The sequence below is a fragment of the Terrapene carolina genome, unplaced genomic scaffold, assembly GCF_002925995.2.
Source record: "Terrapene carolina triunguis isolate 2854851 unplaced genomic scaffold, T_m_triunguis-2.0 Scaffold374, whole genome shotgun sequence".
Classification (NCBI taxonomy): Eukaryota; Metazoa; Chordata; order Testudines; family Emydidae; genus Terrapene; species Terrapene triunguis.
Window position 1 is genome coordinate 18,252,272 of NW_020664725.1, and position 14,778 is coordinate 18,267,049.

General features: G+C 43.7%; 1 protein-coding gene across 1 annotated transcript in view; it reads left to right on the forward strand.

Annotated features, from left to right (window-relative positions):
* The window catches only part of FOXR1 (forkhead box R1), a 5,650-nt gene extending 3,049 nt beyond the window's left edge, over positions 1–2,601 (forward strand). The window contains exons 4-6 of the mRNA XM_029912908.1: positions 802–1,067; positions 1,571–1,803; positions 2,573–2,601. Coding sequence (XP_029768768.1) covers positions 802–1,067; positions 1,571–1,803; positions 2,573–2,601 — 528 coding nt within the window. The remainder of the gene's footprint in view (positions 1–801; positions 1,068–1,570; positions 1,804–2,572) is intronic.
* Positions 2,602–14,778: the final 12,177 nt, after the last annotated feature.

The following is a 14,778-nucleotide window of genomic DNA, read 5'->3' on the forward strand; positions in this document are numbered from 1 at the left end:
GCAGAACCAGAGTCTCCTGACTCCAACTCCAGAGCCCTATCCACTGGGGGTACATCTACACTACAGGGGGGAGTCGATTTAAGATACGCAAATTCAGCTACGTGAATAGCATAGCTGAATTCGACGTATCACAGCCGGCTTACCCCGTTGTGAGGACGGCGGCAAAATCGACTTCTGCGGCTTTTTGTCGGCGGCGCTTACTACCACCTCCCCTGGTGGAGTTAGAGCGCCGATTCGGGGATCGATTGTCGCGTCCCGACGGGATGCGATAAATCGATCCCCGAGAGGTAGATTTCTACCCGCCGATTCAGGCGGGTAGTATAGACCAGACCTTAGTCTTAAAGGTGCCACAGGACTCTGTGTGGACAGTGTTGGGCATTACATACTTGGAGTTGCTTGGTCTCTGTGATTCATGCATCCCAAGATAGCACTAAACTTGCTCATGCCCTGTTTTGAGCAGCAGAAGTGAATGCATAGATTCAGCCCAAATTATGGCTGGTAGAAGGTACAAGATGCTGGACTGGAAACTAGAGTCCTTCCTATCCACAGAACAGGGATAGCCCAAGTAGCAGTATGTACCTCAGGCCTGACGTGGGGAGGAGCCCATTCAGTATGTGACCCTTCTGCTGAAAGATAGAAATGGGTCAGTTAACAGTCATTAGTGATGGGGACACATCACCACTGGGAACGGGACTGAGGCCCAAACTCATTACACACAGGCTGCTGATGTGCATCTTCCCACACGCATCCTGTCTACTCACTGACTCCCTAACCCATCTCTTCCACCCCTCTTGTCCCTAGTTCACCGAGGATGAAGATGCCTCATCGGTGGACATCTCACTCCCTCAGAAAATGGAGACTCCCAAATCTAAGGCTGTTCTGGCACTCCAGAAACCAAAGGTCCCCAGATCTCTGAGCAAGAAGCTCAAGTACATCCTGCAGGCGAGCACCAAAATCAAAGGGGGATGGCCCCGGCCCCCACTTAATTACTGCATCCTCATCACCCTGGCCCTGCGTAACAGTGCAGAAGGCAGCCTGACTGTGCAGCAGATCTACCAATTCACACGGTACCCACAGCCCTCCTAACTCCCCCATGCTAGGACAAGGGGAGTTTAAAGGGGCATGGGTGTATGTCCTAGCTTTTACTAGGGGAGGAAGTATGGCTAGGGCAGGGGACTGGAAATCAGGACTCCTGGGTTCTATTCTTAGCTCTACTACTGACTCACCATGAGACACTGGGCAAGTCACTTCCCTTTTCTTCCCATTAGAGAGGACATGGATTTTTATTTAAATGCCCAAATTCAGGAGTATTCAGACTTGGAGTTTTAGTTCTGGCCTGTTGCCACTTAACATTACTCTGTTCAACTGGTCCAGCCAAACCTAATGGTACAGGGGCTTGGGAGGAATCTCATCTTCTTACATCCATGTATGTTCCACAAATGATCAGGTGCACTCTGGTTGTGACAAGAAACATTGACCTCATGACTAGAGTGGCCAGTGTAGCCAATTCTGTGCTCTGGGCTTGCCCTGCTTGTGAACCTAGCTCTGTGCCCTTCTTCTCTCTCTGCAGGCAGCACTTTCCCTTTTTCCAGACAGCCCCAGATGGCTGGAAAAACACCATTCGTCACAATCTGTGCTTCAGTAGCAGCTTTGAAAAAACCTCCCACTTTGTGTGCAACGAGGGCAACCGCAAGTCACGCCTGTGGAAGCTGACACCAGAAGGGTGCAGAAAGTTCCAGGAAGAGATACGGGCTCTATCTGAGGAGGCCCTCGACTTAGTGAGCCAGAGCTTGAGCAAACCAGGTACATACCAAGAGACAGTAGCCCCCACTGAGGCTTTGGAGCTAGGATGAGTGGTGCTGGAAAGCAGGGTCTCCCAAGACTTGTTGTGAGGTTACACTAGTAAGAGAACTGTAGAGGTAATAAGTGTGTGGACAGACCAGGGGAAGGAGAAAATACAGAGGGCTAGACTGGATGGCTGAAGAAGATGGGTCTTCTAGGGTGGAGCCCTTACAAGTAAGGGTGGCTCTGTGCCTCATTGAGCTGTAACCTAGGCCAGAGGAGAAAAGGGGGGAGGGGGCGGGAGTTCCATCAAGCCCAGTATCTGGTCCTCTGACAGTGGCCAATGGCAGGTGCCCCAAAGGGAATGAACAGACAGGTTGTTATCATCAAGTGATCCATGCCCTGTCCCCCAATCCCAGCTTTTGGCAAACAGAGGCTAGGGACATCATTCCTGGCAAATAGGTCCATCAATGGCTATCTTCCATGAATCTATCTAGCTCCCTTTTGAAGATAAGTACTTGACAGAAATTCAACTATGAGCAGGGTTATTCTCCTGGCTGCTTAAGAAATTTATCCTCTAGCTGATACTGAACAACACACTTGGCCAATGAAAATCAGAATGGAAGTATTACATTTTTGGAACAAGCTCTCATTGGTAGCGGAGTGATCCTGAGAGCAGGACACTGATAGCAATGGTGGTGGAATGCTGATTAACCCTTTGAGGCTGCAGAGCCAGAATCATGGCCCAGGCTCAGCCATCAAACTACCTTCTCTTTCTCTCTCGTTGCAGAACAGGTGCAATCTTTGTTCAGTCTCTGATCCCTGCTGCCCTGTTGCCTCTGAGATAAGGACCACATGGCTCCCAAGCAGGCTTATTTCCTCCCCTTCTACTACAGTCAGCTTCTAAGCAATTGCAGAAGGGAGCCCTAGAAGTGAATAGAAACTCTAGGGACTCAGACCACTAATCAGAGGGAGCTGGGTCAGACCTGCCTCCTCCCTCAATGACTTGCTCTGGGCAGGCTTTGTCTCATACATACTTCAAGAGGGAGTCTTAGCTAAAGGATTTTCACTGGAGAGTATGGGGTAGTAGGAAAATCTGGTCCTCTGATTTCTAACTTTCCCCCTTTCAGCAGTTTGAGTAACTATCCCATCCATGATCCACTGGCTGCCGATGGTCAGAGTTGGTTTTGTTTGAGGGAAGATTACAGGAAGCTTTAGCATAATCTTGGAACTCTGCAGGCCTTTACTCGAATAGCAATTTCTCAGCTGCTTCTGTGCAAAATGTTCCCTTTCCCCTGTACAAGAAGACTGGGGAAAAGTCAATTGAATTTTTGTATCTTTTAAATTCCTTATTCTCATTCTGCACTTAATGTAGTGTAAAGTATGCTGAAGGTAAAAAGCACTAAGGGCTGCTGAACTATTTAACCCATGAAGCAGACAATAAGATCTAGAGCAGAGTTTAGACATTCCACTGCAGCCACTTAAAGATCCTAAAGACATTGTCATTTTATTTTGCTGAAGTTCCAGCTGACTAGCCCCCCCCCTTTTTTTTTAATAAAGATATGCACACAAAACAAGACCAGACCACACCAAACAAAACTGCTCTTCAATGCCAGTGCTAGGAGACACAATGATGACACTAAATGGAGTGGGAGGGGATAAGGTGAGAACTGGGTGGTTGTTCTCCTGCCTCTTGATAACCAAATTCTGCCTCTATTTAAACAGAACTTATCTTACATAGGGAACCAATGATGTGACCTGAGCAAAAAAGCTCTAGCAAGTGAGGGGAAAGGGAGTTTGTCCCTTGTTTAGCTATTTAATGCCAAAGCCTAATGAATGCTGGGGAGAAATGTCTTTGCTAAAGTCTCTCCTCGACAAGGTGATAGCTCTAACACAGATCGCCTGCCACACACCCTTACTTTCATCAGGGACCAGACATTCCATTCCTGGTATTTCTAAAGCTTTTTTAAAAAAATAATTTACTGCTTTATAATGAAGGCTTTTTTTCTTTTTAATTAAACTAAACACCTCTGGCAGCTCTCATTCTTTATGCTTATTTAATGTGAAAACTGCTGCTTCCTCTAACCAGGGCAGAATGGATCATAAAATCCCAGCCCTCTGCCATATATCCAGTCTACATAGTGGCACTGCCTAGAAAGAGCTGGTGCTAAATACCTGTACTAAGAAAGGCAGAAAGCAACCAAGACAGGAAGAAGACTAGGTTAGTTTGATCTCAGCTGTTAAAAAATAGTTCCTGCTGTGTTACTAAGTCAGACAGCAGCCACTTAAACGAGAGAAAACTTCACTTATTTGAAGATTTCATTTCATTTATAACATTTTAATAAATCGTTCACAGTCCAACAGGTGCCTAGGTTGTTTACCTGTAATACCTACTAATAGGCTAACATCAGATGCTATCCCTATTTGTAACATGCTAAAATTTGTAGTCAGTGAGTTGTAAATGGAACCTTAAAGTGTGATTAAACTATATAAATAAATTTGGTGCGAGAGATAGGGAGAGGTACTGCACAGAGCCTGCTTTTTAGTGAGGTTAAAGGTATCAGGAGTAAGGCCTTCCATGTAACTAAGATACTTGCACTTCCTAGTGCCCCACAGATGAAATCCTTTCCAACAGAAGCACTTCCACGGTAGGCTTAATCACCTCCATGTATAATCTGACAATGATTTCTGTTCTCCCACTACCACCACTCATCTTTTAGGAGTCTAGTGAGCACTTAACTGCCATTTACTAGAGAGGATCATGATTTCAGTCCCTAGTGAGCACGTGACAGCAAAGGTGAACTGTTGTTAGTCTAGGATAGGTCCCCCTTATTCCCTGCTGTAGGGTCTTGCAAGCAAGATGTTTACTGGTACAGCTGAAACATTAACAAGTGACTGTTTCAACAGTCAGGCAGCCCTCACAAACTAGAGAGAGGAACATGAGCAATTCACACTCATGCCACAAGGGAAAGCGCTCACACTGTCACACTTGTCAGCAGGAAGCTGATTTTCAGTTGACAGCCATAAGAATGAGCCTGACCAATGTTCTAGAACAGCAGGACCTTGAAAGCCCATTCAAAGTAAAGTTTTGCCTCTTAAATTAAAGAGTTGCAGGCACACTTAGCAAACAGTCACTACAGGAGGGGTGGTTTCTACTCCAGTCAGATGCAGAAGGAGCTGTTGCACATATTCCTGATTAATGGTAGTCAGCAAAGATCCATGCAAGAGGAAGAGCAGAAGTCAGAGGGGAGAGTATGTTGAGAAGCTCTTCCCTTCCTTTAGCACCCTTCTCTCACAAAAATGCTTGCTTAGCAGAAAGTGGCTAATGTTACTTTGAGTGCCAGCAGGTAGAGGTTGATCCTCTTTCCGATGGGGAAAACTTAGAATTTACTATTAAAATAAGCCAATATACCATCTATTCCTATATCCTTCCTCCAGCAGGAGCCAAGGAAGGCAAACTCCCCTATTCTGATCATGCCACTAGTAATTGTACAATGCTTTACCTGGGGGGGTGGTTAGAGACTACTTCATGTCCTTTGCAGTGACCATATTTGCTGATTCTAGAGGTTTGATTTGTTTAGCTAGTCATGTCATTGCAGGTCTAGACTGGATCTAGTGCCTGACAACCTCACAAGCAACTACCCTTCAAGAGGTAGAGAGCAAGGACCTGTTGGCTAAGCACAGGACTAAATATCTGGCCACTTGGGTTCTATTTCTAGCTCTGCCAGAGACTTCATATGTGATGTCAGACAAGTCACTTTTACTCCAGCTTACAGATAAGGCACAGAGGTGACTGTTTTCTTATGCCAGAGGTGAAAGACTTGACATTTGTAACAAAAGCACTGAGTTTGTTTGGAAGAAGCCAGAGAGAGATACAAGAATAGAGTCTGCAGAAAGGAACGCTTAAAGAATTAGAAATACAGCATTAAAAGGAAACTGAAGTTTTAATAGATGCCTGGCAAGTTCATAGCTGATGCAGACTTAACTTAAAAAAAATCACTTTAAAATAAAGCTTATTTGATCCCTACTGTAGGCTCAGGCCTGTAGTGCCAGCCAGTACAGTGGCAGCTTCCCTCCCTAAGAGAGGGCAGGTAGAAGGACTACCTGGGGCTTGTCTACATCAGTTTTGGCACCAATTTAACTAGATCATCGGGGGGGGGGGGGGGAAGAAACAGGTTAGATCAGTTCAACATGCTAGTGTGGACAGCACAATTTAGAAGTTTTACTACTGCAAGTTAAGTTAAATAGATTTTTAGACGTGTACATATTAGGGTATTGAATCCTTTTAACTAAGTTGGCATAGATTCTACAAAACTATTCAGACCTACCCTGAAATACAGTCTGGAACAGGAGTCCAGCATCACCCACACCCATTGAAGTCAGCAGGAGCCCAATATTTCTGTGGAAAAGGGGGCAGGGTGTGTGTGTGGGGGGGGAGGGGCCTGGCACACGGAGGGGAAGGTAAGTCAGGCCATAGAGGCCTGATGTGTTTAAGACATAATATGGCTGCACTCAAGTGGCATTTGACTTGTTCGCCATATGAGAGTGAGAAGAAAGTTGGGTTGCTTTCCACACAAAGCCCATCTTCACTAGCCTCTTGCTGGCAAAGGCCATTTTGAAGTCAGCATCGTTTAGCGAAAAGAAGAGATGAAGGTCAGGTGTCAAGTCATCCAGGTCACAGGGGCTGTGGGAGTCACAGGTCATACCAAATCTCAGCACTGCAAAAGTAAGAGGAAGAGTGGGTAGTTTTGTGGTGAAGACTGAGCCCAAGATCAGGTTTTACTGTCCATCAAGAATATAACGACACCAAGCTGGCTAGCTTCCCTGTAAGATGGGGCACCCGAGGGCTGCAACTCTAGCATCTGCACTTGTTAGCAAGTGGGAAGTTTTAATGGGATATAGGGGTGGGGGCGCAAGAGGAGAAGAGGCCAGTGTAGACAAGGCAAGTTTCCAATGCAGCCTTTGGCCAAGAATCTAATAGCTGTACCCTGGCTGCAACTTGAAGGATAAGATAACAAAAATGAATACTCCGATCGTAAGTTGCTGATACTGTGTGCTGACTGACAGCTAGACACTGCTTGTTGGCTGGCAGGAGCTCACCAACCCTAGACTCCTGCAGTTGATCAGTGATGTCACCCTGCAGCTACAGTAGGGGGGAGAGACATTGGCTGCTTGTGTCCCTTGAACTACTAACAGAGTTCCTCAAGTGTCCCTCCCCTCAGTTTCTACATGATCATTTAAATTTGAGATTCCTCAGTAATGAAATCGTGGAGGTCAAAAACATGCACAGCTTGGAATAAAGTATCAGAATCTGAGTCTACCAATCATTTGCCCTCTCCCTTCTGAAAGCTGCAGGAAGTGCAGAGACCTCCCTGATTTCTTGCCCACACTTCAGCATCCATCCAACTCTGGGCCCTATGAGGTCAGTAAGTGCCTTTCAAATAATCATGAGACAGATGTAACCAACACCCTACAGGGATCAGGAAGGAATTTCCTCTCTAGTCCCCTTCCCCTCCAAAAAAAGGTACTGCACTGCTAGTCAGCTTTGTTAAAGCAGGGGGCTGTCAGAGTCCAACTAAATCCAAAGGATGAATTCACTATAGCGAGTCCTAGGTCTAGGAGATAGGAGACCAGTGAGTTAAGAGCTTTGTACAGTTCTTGGCATACTCCTTCAATTCCCAGGTAGAGGGCTGGCTGGGCGTTTGGTCACAAGGTCTAGTGCTTGAGTTCCATTTGCACCTTTATCTATGGATACAAATGGAAAGACCTCCTCCTCACTCAACACCTACAGTGCACAAATCAGTCAAGACAGAGCCTGTCACAACACTGGGATAAAAGACTGCTCTTTAAGAGCAAGAGATTCTTACTGCAGGAGCTCGGTCTCCTATTGTTCACTCCCTCTCAATTGTACAGCTGTGCTACCACTAGCTCCTCTGATGCTGCTGCTAGTGAGAAGATCAGGAGCCAGCAGCCTCCAAAATAACAGTAAGCCACATAGAAATTCAGTGCACATGAAGCCCATCTAACATACCTTTGCTTTGCTGGAGCACAGTAGTACCTCCTCCTTGGGACAGAGTTGCTTGGAGTCAATTAAGACTGGCTTTTGATAGGGGTCCACAAGTGCTGCAGCTTCCATGGACATTGTTTTTCCTGGTGTGTGTGTGCAAACCTGCATGGTGTCAGCTACTGGGGGTACGGTCTTTACTGAAGCATGTTTTCTATTGGAAGCCTTGGATGCAGCAGCTACTGGAGGTACAGGTTTTACTAGAGTAGAAGCCTTGGGTGCAACAGCTGCCAATAATACAGGGAACACTGGTTTTCTGGGAACATTCTTGACTGTGGAAGCCTGCAGGGTCACAGCACCAGAAGCAGCCAACCGGGGTATGGAAACAGAGGCCAAAGGAGAAGTCTGCAGGGCAGTGATGAGAGCCACTGCCTTTACTGAACTATATTTTCTAGTGGAGACCTTGGGTGCAGCAGTTACTAGGGGCACTGAAATACATTGTCCAGAGGAAGTTTGTAGGGCAGCAGCTACTGAGGGCCTTGGTTTTACTGAAGTAGGTTTTCTAACAGCTGCCTTGGGTGCAGGAGCTACCAAATGCACTGGTTTTCCTGGGACTCCCTTATTGGGGTATCCTGTTATGGGGCAAACCAGGTTGGGGTTTACCCACATCCACAAGTGTGGCTGCACAGCAGATTCTGTGGAAACAAAGGTGATAGATCACTCCAGCAAAGCTGTGCTTTTGTTGAAGTTAGTTGTGTGGGGTTCCCCCCTCCTCCCCTTTGTAAGCTGCTTAGCTCCTTTGGACAGCTCATTAGGCAACAGTATCTCCAACTTCAAAATTATAATCCTATCACAAACTAGAGGAGACTCCCTGTGAGCTAGAGTACTGGGACTTTGACTCAAGAGGGTGCAGCCACCAGAAGACAACTGTCACACACTTAATCAAATCTGACATTCCATGCACAAGGGAGCATAGTGTACATATGCACTAGCTCCGTGATACTCAGATTTCAGTGGTTCAGGAGCCAATTTAGCTATCAACATAACCGAAAAGAGTCACAGTAGTGTGAATTCATTGTTTCTTTACTATTTTTAATATATATATATATATATATATATTTTCTCACAGCAAAATGACTAAGTATTCTACAATTGGTTAATAACACAGTAAAAGCATCCTGATTTGTTAATAATTAAATCAGTATTTTAATATGTGCTGCAAAGAACTCCAGGAGACACATTAAAGAGACATTTGCAGCTCCCAAGCCTCAGTCTGAGTATCAAGGCACTAGCTAGTGCACGACTCCACAGTATCCTTCTCCCCTGCCCACCCTCATTAACTTTGCCAACCCAACCACATGAGCCATGCTGTGTAGGAAACCTGGTCCATATTCCTACTCTACACAACCCAGAGTCATCACTTGCCATCTTGCTCCCTGGGTAGAGGGGGCTGGACTGCTTCTCTTGTGACAGAGTTGCTCCAACGATGCTTATATGGAGCATGTAGAAAGTATTTGCTGAGATCCTTTTCCATACCTGGTCCACAGGCAAAGACAAAAACAAAACAAACAACTTACCACCTAAAATCAAGAACATATCACACCCATCAATCAAACTTGCACCTGCCTGATGCCTTAGCCTCACTAGCTCTGCTGAAGCACCACCTGGGGTCATCCTACCAATGATGACAGAGAATTCTAGGTTGCCACTGGTTAGACAGTGCTCATCTGTTATTGCTACTGTAATATGCTTCTTGGGGATTATTATACTTTGCAGACACCCTGCTGTACCTCAGAGCCACAGACAGGTCAATGCTTGCAAGCAACTTATCAATCTTAAGTATCAGAGCTCAAGGAGTACCTACTAGTCTCTGAAGGGAACTAAGCTCCAACAAGCTCCTAAAAACGCTTCACCTCAAAGAAAGGCTTGTTGGTATTCAGCCAAGTTTTACTCTTTCCTTGATTTCATATTATTTCTCCTACCTTCTTCCTTGAAGCATCCTGAAGAAATTCCTTCTCTCCATGGTATTTACATCTCTTTGGATACTTGAGCATAATTGTCACTTCCTCAATTTAGTTAGTTTTAGAAGACCCCAGCTCCCATGCAGTTACAAATAAAGTGTCCTGAAAGATGACATTCTCTACAGCACTGGGAAAGTATACCTACAAGACCCACTCTCCATAGATTAGGGAGCTCTGAACACAGCAATATCAGACAAGGAATATACATTTCACTCAATTTCCATGAAGTTTACGAGCCATTTGTTATTCCTCATTACACCCATTCAGTGATGTAAGGAGCTCATGGACCCCTCCTGGCATTAACATGCTGCATTGTGCATGCGTGCACACACACTCACATACACACACTCTAGGGTGTGCTACCAAGCTTAGATACTGAAAAGCCTTTTACCTCACAAGACAAAGTCAAATTAAGATAGGCCATCAGATTAGCAGATATTTTTTCAGGGGGTGCATGTGGGCAAAATGGAAAAGAAACTTATGAAAAATGCTTACACCAGACTTTTTGGGCAACAGCTCCACTATTAGTAGCAATGGTGGAAACACCTGTTTAGATACATGCTGGAGTAAAATGTTTAAAACCCAAAAAACAAAACCACCCATACCCCCACCTAAATAAACCAATACAACAACAAAACCCCACACCAGTGTCTTGTTGTCTAATCCTGCTGCAAGGAGGCCAACACAATACATGGTGGTAAAGTGCCTGCAGCTGCTTATGCCATATCTATGCTAATGCTCCCACCAAAGGAGCTATATCCACAGCAGTGCAACTGGTAGAGATTCCCAAAGTCTAGTGAAGTTAAGCTGTGTTCTAAAGGTCATTGTTACAGTGATAGATAACGGACTAGACTTTAGCTGTGGGAGTCAGCTTTATGGAGAGCAGACGCTACTCCATAGTTAAAGCTGCAGTAGAGTTTCTGTTCAGATAAGATTAATTCTAGAGACGATTTTGTAGCTTACTGCTTATGTTGTTTTAATCATGAAGACTCTGTACAAACATTAGATATCTTTCATATGGGTTGTGAGAATGAAGTATCATCTCTGCTTCACAGTGGGGAAACCAAGGCACAGGACAGTGAAGTGATCTGCCCAAGGCGATACGGCAAGTCACTGAGTGTTGAGAAAGGATTTGGAAGTCCCAACTCCTGTGGTAATAATATTTAGTTCTGAGATTTCTCCTCAGTCTGCAGGAACTTCACCTAGCTAATGGATTTAGAGAATTGTTGTCCTGTTAAGTATTTTGTTTTTAAATTTTCTTATCCATCCAAGTTCAAGGAATTAAATTTGTTGCTACCTGGAAGTATGTAACGTCACATTTCCTCTACAGGCTATATGTTGCTTGGTTACATATATCTCTGTACAAATGGGATAATAAAGATAGGGTAACCAGTTTCCTTATTGATTGTCCTACACAAGTTACATAGGAAGGTTCGTAGTTATTTATATATTAATATGAAGAGAGTCACGAGACATGAGATTTTACAAAATGCAAATGAAAAAAACGGTTTGGCCTAAGCTATAGTATCTAATGATCTTCCTTAAAATACAGTTAACTTAATTACAATTAACATGAAATTCATTCATTCAAATAACTATTTCCAGAAACTTTTTTTTTTTTTTTTTTTAAATAAACTTTCATGGATTACTCCAGCCAAGTAAAGAAAACAAACCACACCTATCATCCCCAATAATTCACAGATACCCAGCATCTCATATAACAGGTTCTATTGAGGAAGTCCAGAACTACTCAACTCATGTAACAGCTACCTTTACTGGCTTGCATAGTCACTGAAGTAACAATAGCTAGTTATCTTATTCTTTGAGTATAAGAAACATCATATAGAAAAATGCAAGAGATCATATTTACATAAATGAGATGCTAAGCATGTTTCCTACCTTCAGCAACTTGTTCAGTTGTAGTAGCCAGTTCAAGTTCCTGAGCCATATCCCAATTCTCAAGGCCACTTTTTAAATGAAGGTTTTCCCAGCCCTTTTTGTTTTTGAAGATTAAATACATTTTTCATCAAGGGAACAAATAAAATCAACAGCTTTTCAAAAGTAAAGCACACATGACTGCAGACAAAGGAAGGACTGTTATCCTGAATTCTCTCCTTCTAACATCATCATTTTGATCCTTTTTATATAGGAAAGTAGCTAGTAAGGCAGTGATTGACTCACCTCTCATTGGCACCTTTAAATACCAATTAGCAGGCTTGTAAAAGTTACTTTGAAAAATGGCTACTTACAGCAGGGATTCCCATTTTTTCCAAGGCTGAGAACCCCTCAGGTTTGAAATGTTCACTTGTTTTCACTAATCTAGAAATTGTAAAGATATGTAAAAGGAATTAATAGAGAAAGTTAGCATTGGATTGTTGAGTATATAAATATGTTATAATAATCTTTGCTCTTTCTAGTGTCTCACCTAGCGGTTTCAAAGAGTTACAGAAGTATCAAATTAATTAAGCCTCCACATTTATTAGTATATGTAAACCTCTACTTGGCAGGTGCAAGTAACTATGTAGCAAATATACAAGCTCTCTGGCCCAGATCCTCAAAGGTATTTAGGTGCCTAATTTCCAGAAATTAGGCCTTTGAGAATCTGGGTCCAGGAAACTACTTACCTATCTCACAGACTGTTTGTGAGACTTGTCTACATATAAACCACTATAGCTGCACCGCTGTAGTGCCTCAGTGAAGATGCTACCTAGATGGGAGGGGTTCTCCTGCTGGCGTAGATAAACCACTTCCCTGAGAGGTGGTAGCTTAGTTGACATGAAAACTCCCCCATCAACCTTGTGCTAACTACACTGGGGGGCTAGGTTGCTTTAACTGAATTGCTCAGGTGTGTGGATTTTTCACACCCCTGAGCAACCTATTATACCAGCCTAATTTCCTAGTGTAGACCAGGCCTTAGGTCCCAAGCCTGCAAGTACTTAAGTATGTGACTAACTTTACACAGATGGACACAAATCGGACATCAGGAATGGTAACATACATAAGCCAGTAAGTGAGCACTTCAATCTCCCTGGTCATTCTATTACAGATTTAAAAGTCACTATCATTGAACAAAAAAACTTCAGAAACAGACTTCAAAGAGAAACAGCAGAACTAAAATTCATTTGCAAATTTAACACCATTAATCTGGGCTTGAATAGGGACTGAGAGTGGCTGGCTCATTACAGAAGCAGCTTTTCCTCTCCTGGAATTGACACCTCCTCATCTACTATTGGGAGTGGACTACATCCACCCTGATTGAATTGGCCCTGTCAACACTGGTTCTCCACTTGCGAAGTAACTCCCTGCTCTCCATGTGTCAGTATATAATACCTGCATCTGTAACTTTCACTCTATGCATCTGAAGAAGTGAGGTTTTTACCCACGAAAGCTTATGCCCAAATAAATCTGTTAGTTTTTAAGGTGCCACCAGACTCCTTGTTGTTTTTGTAGATACAGACTAACACGGCTACCCCCTGATACTTTACACAGATGAGTAGTCACTTCCCATAAATTCATTGGGACTATTCACATGTGTAAATTTACTCACCTACTTCAGTGTGTGCAGGATCAAGAACTTATTTAATTATTTTACTCACTACCATTATTTTATACAAAGCAGTAACCATACAGAATATTACAATATACTTTGCTGCCACATGTGAAAACTGTGGCTGTTCCGTGCGTTATATTTTGGAGAGAAAAAACTAAACATCAGCACTAACCAAAATGCTACTGAACATGGGGAAATTCCTTTTAAGACAATTAAAGATAGGGCCCAGACCGTCAAAGGTATTTAAGTGCTTAACTTCCATCAATTTCAATGGCAGTTATGTGCCTAACTATCTCTGAGGATCTGGATCTCAGTGACTAAGGCAAGGGTCTAAGTTTACACCTAAAACTTAGGTCAAGCTAGCTATGTTGCTCATAGGTGTAAAAAAATTTGCACCTTGACAACCACAGGTCAACCTAACCCCAGGTACAGAGGCTAGCTACTGCCTCTTGGAGAAGTGGATTACCTACAGTGACAGAAGAACCCCTTCTGTTGATGTAGAAAGCACCTATGCCATAGCAGCACAACTACAGCTCCATAGCTGTGCTGCTGTAGCAGCTGTAGTGTAGACATACTCCATTTCTACATGTTTCAGAGTAGCAGCCGTGTTAGTCTGTATCCGCAAAAAGAACAGGAGTACTTGTGGCACCTTAGAGACTAACATGAGGTTAGTCTCTAAGGTGCCACAAGTACTCCTGTTCCATTTCTACATGACAGGTTAAGCCGACATAGCTACGTTGGTCAGGGGTGTGAAGAGATGTGATTAGAGCTGGGTAAAATCTTTCAGCCAATACTTTTTTCATCAAAGAATGCAGATTCAGGAAGATCAAAACATTTTGCAAATTTGTGTTGATTTTGGCTAATTGTTTTGGTAAAAATATAAGATTTTCTGCCCCAGAAATGTCAAAATGGTTCATTTTCACAATGAAATATTGGTTTTTCATACTAAATTCACAAGGGGACTTGGACACCTAACTCCAACATTTAGGTGACATTCACAAAACTATTATAGTGGCCCCCATACACATTAGCCCAGTGATCAGGGCATTCGCTAGTGTTGCAGAATATCTCTATATGAATCCCTGTGCTGGAGCAGAGACTTGAACCCAGGTCTCCCCCCTCTCAGGGAAAGGGAGGTGACCTAGTCCCCAAGAGCTAGTCTAGGGCAGAGGTTCTCTCAGTCTCCCTTACTGAACCCATTCCACCTGATATAAATAATTAAATATTCACTGAAGCAAGGACTGGAACCAGTGTCCCTCACCCACCCCCATGAGTGCCCTAGCCAAGACTCTAGAGTCATTCTCCTGCCTTTTCTCTCTCTGGCTCAATGAATATTTAATTATTTAATACAAAGGGGAACAGCTTCAATAGGAGAAAATTAGATATCCACCCCAATACTCAAAAGCCTGGCGGTTAGGACA